The sequence below is a fragment of the Phaethon aethereus genome, assembly GCF_964289735.1.
Source record: "Phaethon aethereus genome assembly, chromosome: 3".
NCBI lineage: Eukaryota > Metazoa > Chordata > Aves > Phaethontiformes > Phaethontidae > Phaethon > Phaethon aethereus.
Genome location: NC_138576.1, coordinates 36,177,871 through 36,199,604, shown reverse-complemented (window position 1 = coordinate 36,199,604; position 21,734 = coordinate 36,177,871). Strand labels below are relative to the sequence as shown.

The following is a 21,734-nucleotide window of genomic DNA, read 5'->3' as shown; positions in this document are numbered from 1 at the left end:
AAAACAGACTGTGACTACAGGATCTGACTTTGTTGATCTAGAAGCTCTCCAGGAAATAGTGCAAGGCATTTATATATAAGGTGCTATTAGATTGATGCCCCCAGGAGCAAACAGCCTGTGAAAACCTTTAGAGGGTAATTCCAAGCACGTAAGGGATGTGTTTGTTGTGAGTTGAATGCAGTTTTTGAGTATTTTCCATTCTCTGCTGCCATGTATTCACTGATCTTGCATCCATCTATGCAGACATCCTACATGAGGTCTCAAAAAGACGCCACTTTGGGAGCAGTGAAATAGTGGTTCTTGTGGGGAGCAAACATTCTTTTGGGGAAAATAATTTTGGAGGAAAAATAGCAAAACTTCCTTTGTTTTGTCCTCCTTCAGCCATAGAACTTTGCTGCAGCCCCAACCTTCATCACACAGCTCAGAAAAATCCCACATGCAGTATAAACTAGCTCTTCCTCACACTGACCCCAAGTGACTCCCTCATCGCAGGATATCAACAAACCAGAATGTCAGCAGCAGCTGCTGCTTCTCAAAATGCTGGCAAGCAGTTGACTAAATTGCACGTTTTTCTCTATTAAAAGAAAATAAAGTGAAATTTAAGAAGAATATAACCAAGTGGGAGGAAGATGCAAATAGCAACTCAGTAATTGCCATTGTAATTATTTTTTTGAAATCATATTTCTAAAATATCCAGGTGGAGAATGAATTTTATTGTTAAGCTAGCCTGTCAGCCTCTAATCTTCAAATTTTAAAATTAGTTAGGAATAGCCCATAGATTTCCAGTCATACTGTATCCTTGCAAGGTCACAAGTTGAAGAATGAGGCTCATTTAATTTCAATGAGTTGTAAAGTTGACTATGTTTCAGTTAGAATTAAGGAATGGCCTTAACATTTTTCTAGCTGGAGGACCTTTGTTGGTGCAATGTTGTGCTTTTGTTACCAGAGCACCTTCCTGTCTTACCAACAGGGCTTGTAGCTGAAGACAGCCTGAAGGACTTTTCTTGACCGCTCAGCAAAAATATTTCCAGAAACAGTATATAAGATTTGAACCTTTTAAAAAGTTTGTTTCAATTTTTTTCTCTTCTGTGTGCAGTTCTGCTGTGTGAACATGCTAGCATGTGAATTCATTGGAACAGGGCATTTTCAGTAATTGTTGGAATATTGCTGGAACCGTAGACCAGAAAACTGATTTCTAATGCTTGCACCTACCTAGTGAATAACAGGAAGACACACTGCATGATTTGTTTCCAGTCAAAACTACCAGGTTGTACCATGAAAGCCTTTAGAAAGAATGATAATTAGAATGAACAGGTATTACAAATATGTACTCAGCAGTTAATTTGAAAAGAATATGCTTTCAGGAAATAGCAATAAGTTGCCAAGGTTCAAACAGAAAGAGAAGCACCAAATAGTTTGTTAATATTTTTTCCTCTACATTTTCATGTTATAGACTAGTGCAAGTGAAAAACATGCAATTCTATTCAATGGATATTTCAGATATGTGTGATAGTTTATGACTGAGATGTTAAAGTCTGTTGAATTGAGAGTCAAATTACATCTCTCAGAGCTTCAGTACACCCACATTTACCACAATATTAATTATTATAGAATGACAGATAGAAATGTCATATTTTCCTGATGGTTTTAATTGTTGCAGTTTATTTTATGTTGTTATGGCATTTAGAAGTCCATAGTCTGTTTCAGCATGTGGCTGTGCTAAGCTAAAACTAAAAGACAGACCTTTTCCCTGTGGACTTCACAGAGTAAGAAAAGATATAAATGAAAGAGTGAAGGACAGATGGGAAAGAATATTCATCAGTTTGACGGGTATATAGTGTACATATGAGTAACTGTCTCATTGGTGGCATAATTTATTCCAGTGACACATTTATGGTGTCACCATTCTGAATCTTTCATTTGAGTCTGTACAACTAATTTTGCATGAACTATCTGTTATACATGATGCAAATATACCATATGCCAACTACTTAACTCACTGATGGATGAGCTGCCTAATATTTTCTGTGGCATGTCATGGGGTAGGTGTATGCAGCACTGCTGTAGAGGAGCTCAGATGGCATACGAAGTTCACACCCTGACATACCCCATGGGAATTTGTTTGCCCAAAACTTTGAGGGAATTCTATGAAACAGTGCATTCGAATTGTATCTGCTGTGACCTCAATGGAATGATTTGTCGTTTCGTGTTGTTGAAATTAATTGTGGGTACTGTAGGAATGTTATGAAAAACAGCTGCGGCCCACACTTGGCCTTTGCTTTGTTAATGGTGATAAATAGACTCCTTAAAGAAATACTACAGTGTAAAAAGCAGTCATACTTAGGATGTATGGGTAAATATGGTGGCGAGCCATGCAGAGCAGATGACCAAACTGGTCTTTCACCTTTGAAATATGTCTTATGTTCAAATAGTAATTTAGGCTACAAGTGAAAATCTATTTGAACTCATGCTAGTCTCTTTTTGCATAACTAACGAAGCTCCCGTGCTCTTTGGACACATTCTGGCAGGTGAATTTACAATAGACTTTTAGACGGACTCAGCTGTGGCCTGACTCTGCATCTGCTGAAGTGACCTGTAAAACTCACACTAACCATTTCAGGAGCAATAGTTTAGGGCAAAGTTTTGTTTGTACTGACCTGCAATTCAGCATATGTGGTATTTGTCACAGTGAGTATTCAAGAGCATCGGAAGGGCTATTCGTGATGGATTCCTAAGCAGGTCTTGCAGTAAATGCAGTTTTGTTTTCCTTTTTTCTTTTGTATTTTGATGTCAAAATTAAAAAAATAGTTAAAAACACTTTGCAGTTTTTTAGATTTTTCAAAGGGAGACCTAGTGGTTAAAACAAATACCTGTGAATCTAATTTTCTACTTATTTTAAATGTGCATCTGCAATTTTTACTGTGGCCAAAATCATGTCAAATAGACCACAGTAAGTTATAAATATCCTTCTGAGATCATTGCTGTCTATTTTGAAAATCTTTAAAAATCCATCATAACAAACATTGTAATTACAATTTCTTTGGAAAGTATGATTTGCTCTCTCTTGATGTTTTTTTTTGCTAGCACTGGAATGCAAACATAAGGCTAAAATCTCAAAATGTGAGAGGTGCACACTCAAAATTTTGTTTGCAGATTGTGTATGCATATCTCCAGCTCAGCATTTAAAAACATCTTTAGAGTATACATGATTTTTTTCCAGCCATAGAAACATACGTATATAAAAATTAGAATCAGTCCTTCTGGTTGGCTTCTTGCATATTCTTGAAAACCAAAAAACCCACAACAACCACTAGAGTATTCAAAGGCAAATGGAAATTGCTATTAGACAAAAGTTAGCTCTTGGCAAATGGCAATAATTATAAAGCAGCTCAAGCTAAGACTTCTATGAGACTATTGTAAGACTAGAAATGGTTGAGAATTAGCAGGGAAGCTGTTGTTATAAATAGAATAATCACTTAATGGCATCTCTCTCCATCTTCTGTGTCATCTCTACATAGCGTTTTTTCACTTAACGCAGGGTCTGTTTCTTGTGGGTTCAAGGAGACAGCTACCCTTCCTAGTCATGTGTTATTCTTCCTAGCTTACTTATGATGAGCTGACTTAAGACTTAAAATTAAAGTCATACATAATTTACACAAGACTATTCACCATTTACAGAAAAGTGATGTTAGAAATTCAACTTTCAAATTGCCATTTTGCTCCTAGTGTCAGAATATATCAGTTTCTTTGGCCCTAGTTTGTGTCTGTCAGTGTGTTTGATTATACACAGAAGATCACTGCTTGTCTAGTCTTTTCTGGCACCTGCTTTAGCATCTCTGAAATGTACAGTTTAAGGAGGACCAGGTCTGTCTGCTTGAAGGAGTCAAAATATTTTCTAAATTTGCATGTCTCAAACCTGTAGGTGGGGTGGAGTAACATAATCCTTCATCTGTTTTATTTTTTTACTCTATTTGTTTTAGGGTACACCTGGAATGAAGGGAGAAAAAGGTGACAGAGTAAGTCTGCTTTAAAGTAATTTTTTTCTCAGATTTTTTAAGTAAACACTATGTCTTTAAAAGCACGAGCACTTGATAATAAAACACATGTTTTGGTTTTGATTTTTTAGGGTGACATTGCTTCTCAGAATATGATGCGAGCAGTTGCAAGACAAGTTTGTGAACAACTCATAAATGGTAAACGGTTTCTTTCTTTGTTTCTCATACTAGTAATTTACTACTTTGTTTGTTAAATAGAAAACAGTGGTTTAAATTTAACGTGAGGGATATTGGCCACAGAGCATAACGAGAGCTTGAGTGACCTGATAGCTGTCCAATGCCAATGATTTGGTGGAAAAAAATGTAGCACTAGATTTTTGCCAGATCCAAATGGCTAGCTTGGTCATGAACTAATCTGTGACCTTTAGAAGTATACATGCAAATCTAATACTCTACAAGGAAGGTGACTTTCCTTTTGTCAGTCTGGTCCAAAATTATTTTATCTTAGTCATAAAATCAGTATACATTTTCTTATTAAACATGTCTTCAGGAGGAGGGAATCGGTGAGAAAAAGGAGGCTCACTGCAGGTACTTTGCTAGCAGGAAAAGACAGATGAGTGTTGGGCAAATACTGTACACAAAATCATCTGCGCTATGCAAGTAAAAATGATGTTTATTTGGATACGGAGTCCAGATTGAATTTCAGGCCACTACTGCCACACAGTGCAGCTGTGCAGCCCATGAAATTGTTCTCTGCAGAGGCTTTCTCTCTGTCCCCGAGGAGGTGCTTTTGCTATCAGTAGACCAGCTGAGGAGGACAGAGAGAAATGTGCCCATAAATTCTTCTTAATTGTTTATATAACAAGAGTAAGTGCTGATTGAGGTAAACAGATGTACCTTTTGGATCATGAAGAGTGCTTGTGTACAGCAGGAGGACAGTATGCTCTTTAAAATGTCTGTGATGGCTGCTATTAGCTGCACATCTATTAGCATCACAGAGGAAGGAAAGTACATTCATGAATGTATTAGGCTTATGAATAAGGATGTGTTGTCTGAGACCTTTTAGTATCCCTTTTTTGAACATCCCTGTCTTATTTTTTTCATACTCAGCTCATGTCTTCAGGATTATGCTAGGATCAGCACATTGCACTAATCAGGTAGCGCTAGTGTGGCCCCCCATTAAGGACTTCTTTCTGCATTGTTTCATAATGCTGTTGCCTTTGCTCAGACACCTTTCTTTGGAAATGAAATTTGCTTATATGCAGAAGGTATGTAGATACAAGCCTATGCATCCTACAGGCTTAAGAAAACGACTTCATAGACTCTGTCCTGCTAGTAGCTCACACATGAATAATTTTACTGTGTTTCTGGGAGCTTCAGAGCTCTGAAAGTGCAAAGAAATGTGTTACTCCACCATTAGAAGTGTAACAAGTCTTTTCTTCAGAATAGAAATAACCTCTAACTAGAACTCTGAGAGCAAGAGTATTGTAAACAAATTCTTATTTTGTGACTTCAATTGTTTTAAAATTAGTTTTTGTTAATGTTACTGGCTTCCAGAATCTCCCTTACCTTTCTTCCCTCCCTTCTCCATTTCTTTTCAGCCTCCTTATCAGACATTTATCTTAAGTCTTCCCAATTCATCTGTACTAGTTCACCACTAATTTATCGTATGGGAACAAGGATAAGATTTAATGGAGAGAGATAATTTGTTATTCCTTCCCATTCTGATAAAAGACTTTCACTCATTTTACATGATTTATTGAACCATTTTTCTTTCCTTTTAAAGGTCAAATGAGCCGGTTCAATCAAATGCTCAATCAAATCCCGAACGATTATTATTCAAACCGTAATCAGCCAGGGCCACCAGGACCACCTGGTCCCCCAGGAGCTGCTGGGACAAGAGGAGAGCCTGGACCTGGAGGAAGACCAGGATTCCCAGGACCTCCTGGGGTCCAAGGACCACCTGGTGAAAGAGGTGAGTAAATTCCAAGGTGGCTTATATATTTCACAGCGGGCATAGTGCAGAGGCTGCCAGAGGAGCAGTCTGATCCCTTTACCACCTCAGACTAGGAAGCCCACACCTATCTGTAGCCTATTAGGTCAGTTGGGTTGCCTGAAGGATGTGGATATTCTGGAGGACAAGGTTAATTACATCAGTGCTTTCCTCTGTCTCTCCCTTGTTCATGTTTCATGAAACACAAGTTGGTATAACATTTTGGCTGCTGTCTCAGGCTTCTACAGGATATCCCAGGAAAGTGGATGTTCTCAGAACTCTTCTGGCACTAAACAGCTACATCTTGAAAGGCTGTTTGGAGTAACACAACTCTGCAGAACAGAACTCTGATTAAGAGAGAAAATGAGTCATTACCGAGAATAAAAAGTAGGAGCTGAAAGAATTAGGTCTACATCCTTGTCTCTTTGCAGTACTCAGAGAGGGAAGCAACTCTGAACTGAGTTTGAGCACATGGGTATTTTGTGGCTACCTTAAATCACTGCAATGACATGGAGTGTCTGTACTGTACTATGTTGTTGCCTTTGTTTATTCCAGCTACTCTACTGTAGCGTAGACTCAGTGCTGTGTTTTCTAGCATATATTTTAGTATAATCTTTAAAAAAGAGTAAGAAAAAATCAAGGAAGAATGAATTTCTGAATTCTGCTCTTTCTTAAACTTATTTCATCATAAGTGTTTCGAAGAAAGTGTAAAGTGTCCTTTCTGGCAGAATTATGCAAGCTTGAAAATACCTTCCTGCTTGTAGTTTAAAATAATAAGGTTCTGTGGTGTTTTAAATATCCCAAAGACTTTTCTATGTTTGAGAAAGTTTGTTCACACTAAATTACCTCTGCATCCTACTTTATTTTTAGGTTAGTATATTTATATCCTAATTATTTTCCCAAGTGCACATTTGGACATCTGTACAAAATAAGGTTTGACCAGCCTTGTTACATTAAATAATGCGAACTAAATATTGACATCAATGAGCAAACATGAAGAAATATTTGTTGATGTGGTTTCCTTCCTTTGGTTTTTATTACTTTTTTTTAATCCTGTAGGAATGCCTGGAGAGAAAGGCGAAAGAGGGACTGGATCTCAAGGACCACGAGGTTTGCCGGGACCACCTGGTAAATATTTCAGATTACAGAAAAGTAGGACAAAAAGAGAACATTTCTTCATAGGGAACTAGACTACATATGGTGACTGAACATGCTTTACTCTGTTCACCTTATGTTTTTGAAATGTATTAGAGTTTGCTGGAAACCCCTGCAAAAAAGGGCAATTTAGAAAGATTTTTGGATGTGTCTAATAGGTATTTATCTTTATCTTGTAATTTACTCATCTGGCATGCTTGCTTGTGTAAAAATGTATTTAATGAAAATACATTGTCCAAATATTTGGCAGATATTTTCATAAGTGTTATCAGATGATACTTTTGCAGTATCTAGTTCCATTTTTTACTTGTGATTACAGAACTACAAGTTGTCCCTGGACTACAAAGTACTCCCACATGCAGAGTTACCAGATGATAATGCCAGATGATTTGACCATTGGTTTTGCTCTTTGTATCATGCAATTTTGTTCACTGATGCCTTGGCAGAAAACAACTGCATCATTTGTTTCTGCTCATAGTTTACTAGGCTAAACATGGTTTTTCATTACAGGACGCATAAGATGCTTGCAGCACATTGTAGCCCAAGTTACTTGAAGCTTTACTTTTCTGCTAACCATAATAAGACCAAATCCAAAAAAAACATTACCTCATCTATCCTGGGGCTACAGAGTAGCAGAATTAATGTACTCCTATATTTTAATTGAAATCCAGTGTGCTTGTCTAATCTAGTAGTTTCCCTTGAGATCTTCATATCTTACATGGAGGGGAAATAAACCAGAGAATTCATTGATGTTTCTTACTTGGCTCAAACCTTACTAAATCCGTTTCTGTGAATAAATCCTTAAGTAAGCCACACACAGGGAAGCAACTAATGATGAGTCACATTTCTAGTTTTCTTTTGTTTTTCTTTCTGTTGACCCCCATATAGCAACAAAGTGCAAGTGTTTTCTCACCAAAGACATAGCCTAGACTGTGTAGTCTAGACAGCAGTAATGTTAGCTGCTTTATCAAGCTGGCTTTTAAAGAAAACAACCTCCTAACCTTTCAATTCTAAAAATAGGTCCACAAGGAGAATCTAGAACTGGTCCACCAGGCTCCACAGGATCACGAGGACCACCAGGGCCGCCAGGTCGTCCTGGAAATGTGGGTATTCGAGGTCCCCCAGGGCCACCAGGATATTGCGATTCATCCCAGTGTGCCAGCATCCCTTACAATGGTCAAGGATTCCCAGGTAGGTTATGAACAACTTGCCTTAAATAGCCTTCACAGATGTGACTGCCCATATTGAGCTGCTTTACATGAGGACAGTCCTGCTAGCCTGGACATACTGAATCAGGAGGAAATAGTTGCAATGAACAGGCCTGCCTCATTGTAATGTGCAGGTATATGAGCAGTCATTTGGACTTTGACGCAGGTTTACTTAATGTTATGTGTGGTTTGCTTTAAATAGGAAGTAGTAACTAAATTTTTTTTTTAAACATAGATGGTTAGTAGCTGATGATATTGCCCATAGGATTTAAGTGACTGTTTTCTTCTTCTTCTTTTTTCCCCTCCATACCCACCCCTTCCAATCGTCTTCAGAACAAGGTTGAATTCTCCATGTTTCTCTTGAAAAATAAAAAGAATGCTGTGGTTGGCAATTTCCGTGTGTCTCTTTTTGAGCAATGTCAGGATTTTTTATACAAAATTGATACCTGAAATAAAAATTTTCCACAAAGGAAATCCATTCGGTGATACAGTGCAGACAACTGAAAACCACCACTGTCCTACAATTTCTACTGAGTTAAACACCATGGAGTCTCTGATTAGCCCTGGGTCATACCAGCCTTCCACTCAAAACAGTAGGCTGCTTCTGGAATCAAAATAAAGTGTCACAGCGGCCACCAATTTCTGACTGGAAAGATTCTAATATATTTTAACATGGGGATCCTGCAGGACCACAGTATTGTTAACAAATTAATATGTATGCATTGCAACATCTCAAAATTAGTGTATGTGATACTACTATTGGATATGGTTTGCTGTTAGTGTATTGTGCATGTACCCATGAAAAGAAAAAAAAAAGAGAAAAGATAGATATATATATATATATGTACACACTTGCAGACTCAGTGCTGCTGGTTAAAAATCCAGGTGGTTGTGCAGATCTCACACAAAATTCTTATTTAAATGAAAAAGAAAGAAAATTGTACCTGTGATTCAGCAGTGTTCTCCTTTCTAGTAAGAAACTATGTATACATATATAAATATATGCCTATGACTTAACTGTTATGTATTTAGTTGGATGAAAGTATGTTTTTGCACATCAGATGGACTTTTTAAAAGACTAACATCATCTTTGACCTGTTTCAGGTTTCGGCTAACACATTTTCTAAGTCGCCAGTGCTGCTTACAGTTTGAATACATGAAAATCCTGTTTCTGAGATGTTTGCGCACGTGCTTATTAGAAAATGAGTCCGTATGGATATTTCACCACGGATATGGTTTTTGAACCATGTTGGCCTCATAGAATGGGGAGATTCTCTTTACTAACACAACTCATGAATGAGATAAAGGACAGTGATGTCAATTTCTTAAGCTTGTTGCCTTTCAATATTAAAATAGACAGTCTTTCTTTTTTCAAAAAAGACCCAGACCATCGAAAGCCTCAGTGGTGAAAGAGGCTTATAAAACTACTAACCAGCAAAGGTAATGCCATTAGGAGAGACAGATTTAACCTGGTAAATGAGAAATGACTTCTGTAAATAGTAAACTAATTGTGGCTTGTAAATGATTTGTATGGGACTGTATTCACTAAAATCTGTTAACAACTCTACGTGATGCTTTTGCATAAAAGCCTGCTGCTGCTTGCTATATGCCAGAATAACATCTTTGACAACTTGTGAAACCTACCTGTCTGTTGCTTATTACCAATGTGTCTGAATTGGGGCATGTGCCTTTTTTTATATGTAATCTTGTTGGATTCTGTAACTGCAGTTATAAATACCAAAGTTTTATAATTATTTTTCTTCTGTTTTGCTGTAGTTTTTGGTGTTCCTGAAGCACCAGCTGTAACTCGGTTTGTTACGAGGAACAGCACGAGACAATGACATGTACTGTATATTGCCGCTGGTGATAGTTACATCTACACTTACTTTCCCATTCTCAGACAAAATTAGTATATGCCAAACCCACTTGTTCATTTTACCTGCTCCATGTCTTCTATTACCTACGCAGTCTAAAATAAAGCCTCATGCTGGATTTACTGAAATAGCTGTAAAATAATATGTTTATTTGTTTTTCTTTGATTTTCTTTGGTTTTTTTTTCTTTTACAATAATTTGTCCCTTGCATAGTTTAAGACTCTTTCTGCAATGTTTTGTGAATTATAAATACAAAGCCTTTCAAAACAAATTTTAAACTTTTTATTATTTTAATGCCAAAAGTATTCATGAACAAAACTAAAAAATACCCCCTGTGAACTCTTAATTTATATACTTATTATATGGAAATAAGATGGGACTAACTTTATGTAGACAAGCTAACTTTCATTGTATTTGTGGATTCAAAGACATGCGATAACTATTATGTTCAATCGGACAACTATTTTCAACCAGAACCATACGTGCCTGAAAGTGGACCCTATCAACCTGAAGTTGAACCCTTTATAGTACCTATGGAGTCAGAAAGGAGAGAGGACGAGTATGAGGACTATGGAGTTGAAATGCACTCACCAGAATACCCTGAGCACATGCGCTGGAAAAGATCGCTGTCAAGAAAAGCAAAAACAAAACCATAAAAAATCTGTGCCTTGTTTTGGTTTTTTTGGTTGGTGGGTTTTGTTTTTGCTATACTCGCATTTGCAGATACACAAAGGGAGAGTGCATAATTTCTTTTGCAACATAGCTTTCTGGTCTCTTCATATCAGACGCACCCCTGTTCTGTATCTTGCTTATGTGGGGATAGCAATGTGTGTACCTATAGACTTCATATTGCTCTCGAAATGCTTGTAAAATACTTTTGCTTATAGTGGCTGCGTACAGGTTAGTATGTGCATCCAGTTATCCCAGTGCTGCCTTTTCATTAAAATAATGTAAAAACAAATAAATAAAAAAAAAGAAAACCAAAAAACCAAAACAAAAATAACCACAGAGCTGCTGCAATTTTTCTAAGGACTGTCTGCTTTAGCTCTACGTTTTTCTACTCTTTCAAATGCATGGTTGCAGTTCAGTCAGATCACAGGTCTGCATTATCTAGTTAAAAAAGAAAGAAACAAAAATTTCCCTCTCCTTCTAATATCACTGTCATTTTCTTCTATTCTTAGTTACACTTTGCAGAGCATATGCTGCTCTTACACATCTCCTTTAAACACCACAGACATTAAGTAGTTGAACTCATTGTATCAACTGGATACAGTTTAATAATGCCTGAAATCTCCTTGTTTGTAGACACAGCAACATTTATGCCAAATTGCAGTCAATCCTGCAGAGATGAATTGCATGTTTATGTTGTATATTTAGTATGGATTTTTTTTTCAGAATACAATGTTTCTTAGTTATCAAAAGCAGTTGGAAATTGTTTGCAAGACTATGGATATAGAATTGCTGCTTTTATATTTTAACTGCAAATTGTGAATTTCACTGCCTTATATTATTTATTTCTGAAATGAAAGAGGCATTTTTCAATAAAACTACTGAAAATTTATATGTGTCTATTTGTTTCTTGAAAGGCACCGTGAGACTGATGTGTGTGTACTCTATTAATGTTATTTACTCAATCATTTGGATATGCCAAGTACCAAAATCAATTAGAATGTGTAGAGTCTTAAAATAGGTATTTGGGTTGTGGTGTCTAGAGGTGGGTGGATGAAAGCAGGAGAGGTTTCCTCCCTCTGAGGTATGAATAAGGCTTTTAAAAAATTCAGTCTGCAAGACATTTGGGTGAAGAAAATTAAAAAGAGGTTCTGAGCTTCAGTTGCTGTCTCTTTTTTGGGTTTCTGATGGATGGGTGTTCCAGAGAGAGAGACTCTTTCCATCTGAGGAAGTACTTGAGCTGCAGTAAGAACCTAAAGCCCCACAAACTTTTAATTTCTCATGTGCTGTGAGCGTGGTAGCCATGGCAGCACTGAGTTCAATATAGCAAATAGCCTCAGGAAGCGGGTGTCTGGTGTTTGCTGAGCTCCATCCTGCTGGAACTGCACATGAGCTGGCTACTATCTGCTCAAGATGTCATCTGCATCTGCACAAGCTTTGTTCACAGTGGTGGCTCTGATGTAGTTTTACCAAGAAAGGGTCACAAGGATGATTTGGAGAAGAACAACAAAACTACAGTGGACCAGAAGACTCACTTGCTAACTGAGGAGGAGAGAGTGGACTGGTGATGATCCTTCCTATCCATGGTATCTTAACCCAGATCTGTCTTAGAAGTAGAAATGGCTTTTGCCATAGGACCTGAAGCAAAGCCTTTTGACTTCAGTAGGAAGGCTGGAATGCCATTTCTTAAGATCATGCAAGACATCTGTCACAGAAGCGAAGCTAGATATGCAGGCTGGCTTCCTGATCACTGAATTTTACCATGCGCTGGAAGCTATATGAAAAATTTTAGTGTCTGCAAATGGAAACTATACAACAACTCCATAGACTGCCTGACTGGTTATCAGGGAAATGAAATCCAAACAAATGGCATTTCAAAGAGTGATCCTGATTACAGCCATATGCTTTTTAGACTGTAAGAGAATAATTCTGGGCTGAACGGAGGAACATTTAAAGAAGAATCAAAGCCACTGATTCTTTATATTTTCTTCTAATTGCAGAGAGTTAAGTATCAAAAATATGTGCAGCCTGATGTGCAATAAAGAAATGCATGTGTCTGGCAGAAAAAAAAGATGCTGGTAGATATTTGGAGAAGTGATTAAAATGTTTCTCTGAATGGTATTTAAAAATAACAACATCCTTGCACTGGTCTCCCATCTGCCTTTTTCTGGCATTAAGTGTGTCCCCAGGAGAAGCTTAACCAGATGCCCATATCTTCATAAAAAAAGATTCCCTTCTGTCCTCCAAACATGCCTTGTATACTTTGTGTTCTTTTATTAATATTAATCTTGGTAGAGATGCTCCTGTTTGATTATCTGGTGGCCTGAGATATTTAAACATTCAGTAAAAACTCAGCTTATTAGTAATACATTTTAATGACAAAATTTTGTTCACAGATTTGCAGGATGGATACAAATTGTAGGATGGGCACAGAATTACAAAGTATGAATCAAGACTATCTCTGAACCTGTCATAAGTGCTGATAAGCATTTATATTTCAGAAAAAAACTGCTGCCTGTCCTGGTTTTGGCTGGGACAGAGTTATTTTTCTTCCTAGTACCTGGTATAGTGCTGTGTTTTGGATTTAGTATGAGAATAATGTTGATAACACACTGATGTTTTAGTTGCCACTGAGCAACGCTTACACTAAGTCAAGGACTTCTCAGCTTCTCGTACTGCCCTGCCAGAGAGGAGGCTGGGGGTGCACAAGAAGCTGGGAGGGGAGACAGCCAGGACAGCTGACCAAAGGGGATATTCCATATCATATGATTTCATACCATATGAAATCATGCTCAGTATATAAACTGGGGGGAGCTGGCCAGAGGCTCTGTAGCTCGGGAACTGTCTGGGTATTGATCAGCGGGTGGTGAGCAATTGTATTGTTGCATCACTTGTTTTGTGTATTCTTTTATCATTATTATTATGTTATTTCCCTTCTTTTTCTGTCGTATTAAACTGTTTTTATCTCAACCCACGAGTTTTACCTTGATGACAGGGGCATCCTTCTTCTGGCAGTGCATTTTGAAGTAAAAAGGACTTTAATCAACTCATCCAAAATCGGCAGAAAATACTTGGAATGTTTGGACAGCATATAAATGAGTGTTTACTGATGGAGGCCAACAAGGAAGGACAACTCATTTCCAGGAATTCTCAGGGGAATGACTCTCAGGGGAAGGGGGTACTGATGACACTTCTGGGAAAGCTGTTGCAAAGCTGAGCCAAGCAAATCCTGGAGAAATACAGATGTAAAGCAAATACAAACAAGTTTGAGTTCCTGAATATCTCATGCACAACTGAGCAGTTTACATAGTCTGGCAGTTTTAAAGAATGAAATTGTTTAAAAGCTCAGTTTTAATTGTATACTCATTTTCTCTCATTTTGGCAAAAACTGTGGATATGAAGAAGCAGGTGGGAAAGGGCTGCTGTTTGTTTGAAATTAGGGTGGAGCATTGCAGAGAGGAACTTAATGAAGACAGTCTATGTGTGTCCCACAAACATTTGCTCAGAGAGCAAGTTCTTTGCATTCCTGGTAGCATGGATAGGAAAACTGCACAAATACCCAGACAGTGTTACTGTTTTTATGGAGGCTAAATTATGGTAGTATACCACTGCTGAGGTCTCTGTGCAATAATAGGCAAAAATGGAGTGAAGGATGGCGTGTAAAGAGCCTTATTTGAAAGAGTGCCTCCCTTCATTTTTATTGCTGTTGGAGTTTTGCAATAGTCTTTTGAACGCCCTAGCACTGGTTGCACAGAGGTGCCTATAGAAGAAGAAGATAAAGGGCCAGTGACTGATTTTGCCAGAAGAGTTTCAGCCAACAGTTGATTTTTGTTCCCATGAAGACCCCTTTTGGTAATAAAAAAATCGTGTATTAGTGATAACTTGATCAATCCATATAGATCTTCAAGGAAATAATTCATCTTAGCAAGTTCCCATAATAAATTCTATTGAGGAAAACACGCTAAAGGAATCACGTAGTCCTTGAGGTTGTCTACTGCTCTTTTGAAGTGAAATAATGTGTTGATATTTTTTGACTGCAACTCAGAGCAAGGTTACAATGGGAACACATTTTGGGAAAATCTTGCACTGTGAAGACACTAATTATTTTCATGTCAGCTTTTTAATATAAAAATTAATACCTTTTGTATCATTTTACTTTAAATGCCGCATTGAACATACTGGTATGAAGATAGTTGTATTTCTGGTCTTCAAAGTAAAAAAGATCAGACCAACTTATAGCCATCAAGAAAACACAGCTTCTAACAAAGGCTTTACTTTACTGCAGAAGACCTCAAAATTTTGCCTTGACCAACTAGTTAAAAGATGCACAGCCATCACTTTCATGCTCTGGAAAAAGAGATGGGAATGAAAGAAAATTCTTTTGAAGGCTTTTCCACATCTGAACATTTCTTAGGTGACATTCAGCTAAAAAGAATGGACTCCAACAATGATTTTAGTGTTGATACACTATTGGCCTCTGAAAAGAAATGCTCGGTTGCATTTTCATTGAGTTGTTTTCCTGTGCTGTTTGTTTAATATGTTTCCGTCTCATTGTTTTTGTTCCTGTCATGCATGAGATCATTGAGCTAATTGTGACAAATTGCACCTCAGAGAGTAATTCTGAAATATAAAGTGAAAACCTGCCTCCTGTAAGATCAGCTGTGTTTTGCCACTGAATTTAGCAAGGTTGAATTTTTAGTCTTGCTTTCATTCAACAAATATGTAAATTTGGAGATGTAGAAAGCCATTAGCAATAAGATATTTCGTTTTTCATGAGGAAATGCAGCAAGACCATTTGGAGCTGTCACCCAGATGCTGGTCTCAGTTTCATTTCTGGGTCAGCTTTGTTGTTCTGCATTTCTTCATGCTTGAAAACCCCTGTTTGTTTCTGAACTGTTCTTACAGAATAATTTAGTGACCAGTTTGACATCCACTGTCTTTGATCCCTGTATAGACAGCCCAGGATGCCTTGAAGGTTTAGTTCATGACCACTGTACCTTTTCTTTGTGCAACCCATATTTATTCCTTCCTGGAATAATGCGAGCTACCCACTGGATTTTCAAGAGTTGTTAAAGATTTGGGAACGTGATATTTCTGGGAGCTCATTTTGAGACACCCATTGATATCTCAGTTTCAGAAGGCCATATGCCTCTAATAACCTGACTTTTTCTACCACCCTTGAGTTATCTTCTGAGTCACTGCCAAGATTATTTGTACAATATTAACTATTGAACAAAACAATAAAAATAGTATAGAGAGGAAATAAGGTACCTTCTGTCTCTCATTTTCATAGCACATTATCCCTGAAAAGTTCTTAAGTTAAAAATGCTGAAGGAGAAAAATTTTCTTCCTTCAGCTCTAATGAAAGTAGAAAAGCTTCAGATGCTCATGAAATGCCAGAAAGGAGAAAACAAAAACTTATCTTTTTTCCATTAGAGAGGGCACCTATCCAGATAATTCTGCCATAAACTTCACCAGAATTACTGGTCTCTGAGCAAAATAAAGACATTTATGAGTTACTAGAACTCCGGTATTGATCATGAAAAAAGTGTTCCTGTCTGGGATAAGCAGAAGTATATAAAAGTGATAAATACCTTGAGTAATACAAGGTATTACAGCTGCCAAACCGAAGCAAATGTGAGACATTTATCAGTTATAATGGCCTGCTGTTTATGTCTCATAGCAACCACCACTGGAAAATTGCAACACTTTATTTCATGTTTGCAGCTTTGGGCTCCGGTCATGACATTGAACAGAAAAAAATAATTAAAATTACTGTACACTGTACAGTAACAATTTTCTCTTTTATTACTATCTTTTATTATGCCGTGTCATGCCCTCATGCACAGTCGTCTTTCCCTTCTTCCATGCCCTCTTTCCTTCCTGAAGCTTATGTGCTATACCCCTCTATTCAGACCTCCTGCCTATGCATCCCTGGGGACAAGGAGGACAAGGACATGTTGGAGCAAGTCTAGCTGAGGGCCACCAAGGTGATCTGGAGTGCCTGGTGATTGCAAGAATTGGGCTTGTTTAGCCTGGAAAAAAAAGTCTGATAAGGAGGGGTCCTTCTGCTGTCTTCAACTCCCGTTGCCTTCCTGCTATTCCAAAAACTTGTTTTCTTTTTATTTTGATGGCAGTATACAAATGAAAGATTAACAAAGCTCCCATGATCCATCCCAGTGGATTGTGTACTCCATGTGACTTGTCTTTTGCTATTGCCTGTCTTGCATCCAAAACTGTAAAGCAGCGTTTTAGCAACAGAATTTTAGGGTTCCTTATTGTTGACGCTTGTATAAGTATTGGCCTTTTCAAGTCTCCATTTATCTTTTTGAACTGTTAGTCCTCTTGCTGCTTTTATACTTCTGTTGTAATAGATTAACAAGCAGGAACTCTTCTGGGTAGATTTTTTTTTTTTTCCCCTATATGTAGTTACAGGTGTTAATTACCAGCCGAGATGGTTCAAGACGTTTTTATCCCAAATCTAGTTCTTCTATGTAATTACAGGAAACAAGTATTTTCTGTGCACTGGAAGACAGTGAAAAAAACCACTGTTTTATCTACAATGGCTTTTAATTTTAACTTTAATTTTTATTATGGGTAAATAACCAAAGATGTAATACCATAACCAAGGTTTGAAATAGAAAGAAAAACAATTGTAAAAATTATAAAAACATGTTACGTGTATACACACCCACTTACAGATAAGAAGAGATTTTATTTCAAAGTCCAAGGTTTTTTTCTATAATTACTGAGTTTTGGCTGATTTCAATGTATTTAGGATTTTTCCTTAAAAAGCCGAAAAGGAATCCTGGCCTAGTATCCATCCTTAGATGTTTATCAAGTTTTCAGTTCTAGAAACTCTGTTGATGTGAGAAATTTCAGCATAACATCAAATAAAGGGTAATCTGCAGACTTGTTTTCTTTGGCAGTTCCTCAGAATACCATAAATACTCTGTGTTGTTATTTGGCAATGCCCTTGTGTACAGTATATCTGACAGAAAACGCCTGTAGACTATAAAATCCCAGCCAGTGCATCCTCCAAGGTAGTATGCTGAGGTTATATTTCTCAATCTCCCCAGCTGATCTCTTTTCAGTAGCAACAGAAGTCAAAACAGCACCAAACATTTCATATATCTGTCCCATTTCTCAAAGGCATACCTGAAAGATGTGTTTTCCCTCTACAGCACTGTTTCCCCCAAAATAAGCCAAGATATTTGCTAGTGAAATAGATGAAGCTTTTAGAAATTTGAAGAGAAAAAATTTTAGATGTAAAGATTAAAAGCTTTACTACAGACAGTGACATAAAATTCAAGTGCTTCCATGATTCAGAACAGTGCTGGCCCAGTGTAAGTTCCCACTCGTAGGTCAGGAAAACCACGTAGAAAGACCATCTTGCACAAGAGCTATGTACTACCACAGGGTCACAGGTTGTTCCCATTGGTTCCATTAAAGGTGATTAAAAAGACAGGAAGGGGAAAGCAGCACTAAGAGGATTCCCAGCAGCTTCCTCAATGTAAGAGATAAATCATTAGTGCACTGAATGCTTTATCACTGAGCGATGACGATAAGGAATTTCAAGAAAAAAGAGACTCCTTAAGGGCGATATCTATGTTACCTGGACCTTGTCTTTAATTCCTTTAAAACACAACCTTTTTCTCCAGCTGAGGCGGGAGAAAGTTCCTAATTTCTTCTTACTCGGTTAGATGAAATCAAAGCGAGGAGGAAGAACTTGCAAGCTGTGACTCCCAATGCCCTGGCCCAACCCAGTTTCTGGGTTACAGGACTGGCATGTAGCTGTGAACCTGAAAGGTTCAGAATAAGGAACTCAAACGAAGATCAAATGTGAAGGAGCAAAGGGGAGAATGCACAGGGAAACATCCTATCGCAGTCACTAGCTGGTGTAGTTTAGTGGCTGCATTTTCTCCTGGAGTAGGCTGGAAGGAAAGAGTGGTCTTCAAGGGTGGAAGAAAGCTTACTTTTTACTCAGGAGGGAAAAAGAAGGCAGAAATACAACTTGCCATTCTTCGTTTGATAGAGAATGATGTAAGGAGCTCTTGCATAGTAGGTGTCCTCATTCAAATTCCCACTACTTGTAGTCAACCCAGAAATCGAGGTAATTTGCTCATTTTCATAAGGACCATGACTGCTCTTGACCAAAAGAATGTGTTATGAGAGGCTGTTTTCTGACTGCTCCTTCTTTTGTCCCATATTTGGAGCACAAGTTATGCTGTTGTTCATCCCATTAGTTTTTATGTTAACAGACGAAAAGCCTCAATGGGAGCTAACCCATTATATTAAGCACTTTCTCCTTTAGCCTGTGAACTAAAACATTAGTTTTTTGGTGACACACTCTAAAATAAATGTCAGAGTTTCCTGCAAAATCATGGAAAGGTGCACATTCCCTAGGAAGCCTCTAGAAGTGCATCGAGTTGGTGCAACATGAGAACTTAAACTTGGGGATCTGCATATGCAAGAATGACCTCTAGGCTTGGAAGACCAGCATATGAGAGAAACCAAACTTGTCTGGTTTCTCTATGATGAGGAAAAGGGCAAGAGCTCTGTGTTGTCCAGCAAGACATCACTGCACAAGTAACCATCTCAACAGCTGGAGACTGGCCCTGCTGTGGTGTTGCTGGGGCAGGGGCTGATGGCCCCAGGCTGAGCAGAAATGGCAACCTGGGACATAGTCAGGGTTGGGAGGCCCCAGTGGGAGTTCGGCAGGGAGAGTCAGGCCTAGCACTGCCCTCTCTCTGAAAATACTATTTTCCACTCATACGCCATTTTACAATATTTAGTTTGGGAAATCCTTAAATGGTCATCACTGGGGCTACTCCCTCACCAGGCTGGATGGTAAAATTGTACAAAACATGTCCCTTAACTGTATGAGTTATTTCTCCTAAGGCTGGAGGTGTTCTGCGAGGGACAATGGCTGTTGACACTGGAAGATGACTTGGTGTAGCACAGTCTTGCTGGAGGGATGGAAGAGATTGAGTGTTGTCACTAAATTAAAGAGAATGAAGCCACTGCTGAAAGCAGAGGAGTGCAATAAATTAAGAACCAAGGTATTAAGCATGTAATGCTTGGACTACAGACACTGGAACAGATGTAAAATTTAAGAAAATCCAGTTTTGCTCCCATATCTTCATGCTTGTATTTAAGGCAATAGTATTTACTGCAATTTGTTGAGATCTACTGGAGGAAAAATATGAAGATTGTAGCTGATGATCTACAGAAATATAAAACCAGAAGGTAAGAGGCCTACACTTTTAAATCAACGTACTCATAATCTCTTTCTGACAGAAGATACACAGAGACAATTTCTGCATATTCTAAAAATGCATTTGAAGCGGGAGGTGATTGATATTTTTTTCAAAAAGGGGTCTGTTCAGAAATGTGAATAACAATTGCTATATCCTGCTTTATGCAGTAGTATATGGAAATAATAGTATATTACAAATTTCCTGAAAGAAAGGTTTTCTTCAACAATCCTGCATGAGAGAATTCAATCAGTTGTGTGACTATAACTCAGTTCCTTGGCGATATGTCTCAACTTCAGCCTAACTACATTACTCAAAGTTTCAACTTATAATTTTAAATTCCTGCTTTAAATGAAACATTCTCCGTCCACATTTCTGAATCATTCTATGTCTCTTACTCAAAGCTGAATGGGTAATATTACAATCATATATGGATAGGTATCATAAGAACAGCTTTCCCTATTTTATGGATAGTAATATTGTGCATTTTTAATAGATCCATCTTGCATGTTAGTGTAAATGAAGAGTTCATGATATCTCAAAGAAAAATATATTATCTATCACTTCTTAGAAGTACTTCTCAGATGACCTCATAAAATATAGTAGGGTTTAATATTAAGTTAGAGAATATAGAGAGGAAAAAGTATCTGGATAGGCATATGCAAGGATAGTTTCATTTCAGATCAAGGTACAGATCTTATCCAGAAGTGCTCAGAAAAGACAGAGCTCCCTTATTTTTATTACCTGCTAACAGTCTTCATTAAGTTTTCTGCATGTATTTTAATGCTTCATGTATCTAAGTCAGAACATAGCACACTGGTTTAAGGTAACTTGCAACACCAAAATTTTCATAAAAATATTTTTCAGTATAAAAAAATGCTCCTGGGATACTTAAATACAATACTACATGGTCAACTGTCCAGTGAACTGTGCTTTCAGAATGCCAACAGATCAAAACAGCTTATATTTCCCACTAGAATGACTTTTTTTCTCACTCTGTATTCTGTGTAAACAGAGTGAATAGAATACACTATGATATAATAGTACATTATGACAAAATGTGTTTTGTGATTCATAAGATGTATATTAACTGTCATGTCTTGGTGTGATACATATTTACTGTATTTAATCTATTTTGCTTTTGCAGTTTTAAAAATGGCTCCAGCTACAACACCTAGGAAGTTCTTATTGTGATACCAATAGTGTATGGCATTTTGTTCCAGTTTAAAGTTCACACAGCTTTATCTGTTACATCTGATTCTATTCTTGCTATTCTTTCCCCAGGATCATCACCTACACAAAATACTGCAAAATTATACATATTTCTAAAGCTGCCTGAATCAATTCAGCTTTGGCAGTCTAAATTTACAATCAACATTTCTCACTTTCTTAGTATGTAGTCTTTTGGCATATGACATTAGATTATGGTTATCCTGTAACATTAGTAGCATTGTGCGTTGTACTGTGGGAAAAGCCACATTGCAGCGTGGTGGAAATTCCACTGGAGGAAGAGCTAGTTCCTTCCAAAGCAGTTGAGCTTTGCCTTTAATAAACTCTTTGGACATGTATCAGTATGGAATTTCA

General features: G+C 37.6%; 1 protein-coding gene across 1 annotated transcript in view; it reads left to right on the top strand.

The window, feature by feature from the left end:
- COL12A1 (collagen type XII alpha 1 chain) overlaps positions 1-11,360 on the top strand; it is a gene marked incomplete at its 5' end in the record, with an annotated part of 104,175 nt that extends 92,815 nt beyond the window's left edge. Inside the window, 6 exons of the mRNA XM_081998047.1 lie at positions 3,981-4,016; positions 4,127-4,193; positions 5,782-5,970; positions 7,048-7,116; positions 8,164-8,334; positions 10,699-11,360. Of these exons, the coding sequence (XP_081854173.1) occupies positions 3,981-4,016; positions 4,127-4,193; positions 5,782-5,970; positions 7,048-7,116; positions 8,164-8,334; positions 10,699-10,880 (714 nt within the window). The 3' untranslated portion in view covers positions 10,881-11,360. The remainder of the gene's footprint in view (positions 1-3,980; positions 4,017-4,126; positions 4,194-5,781; positions 5,971-7,047; positions 7,117-8,163; positions 8,335-10,698) is intronic.
- Between the last annotated feature and the right edge of the window lie 10,374 nt (positions 11,361-21,734).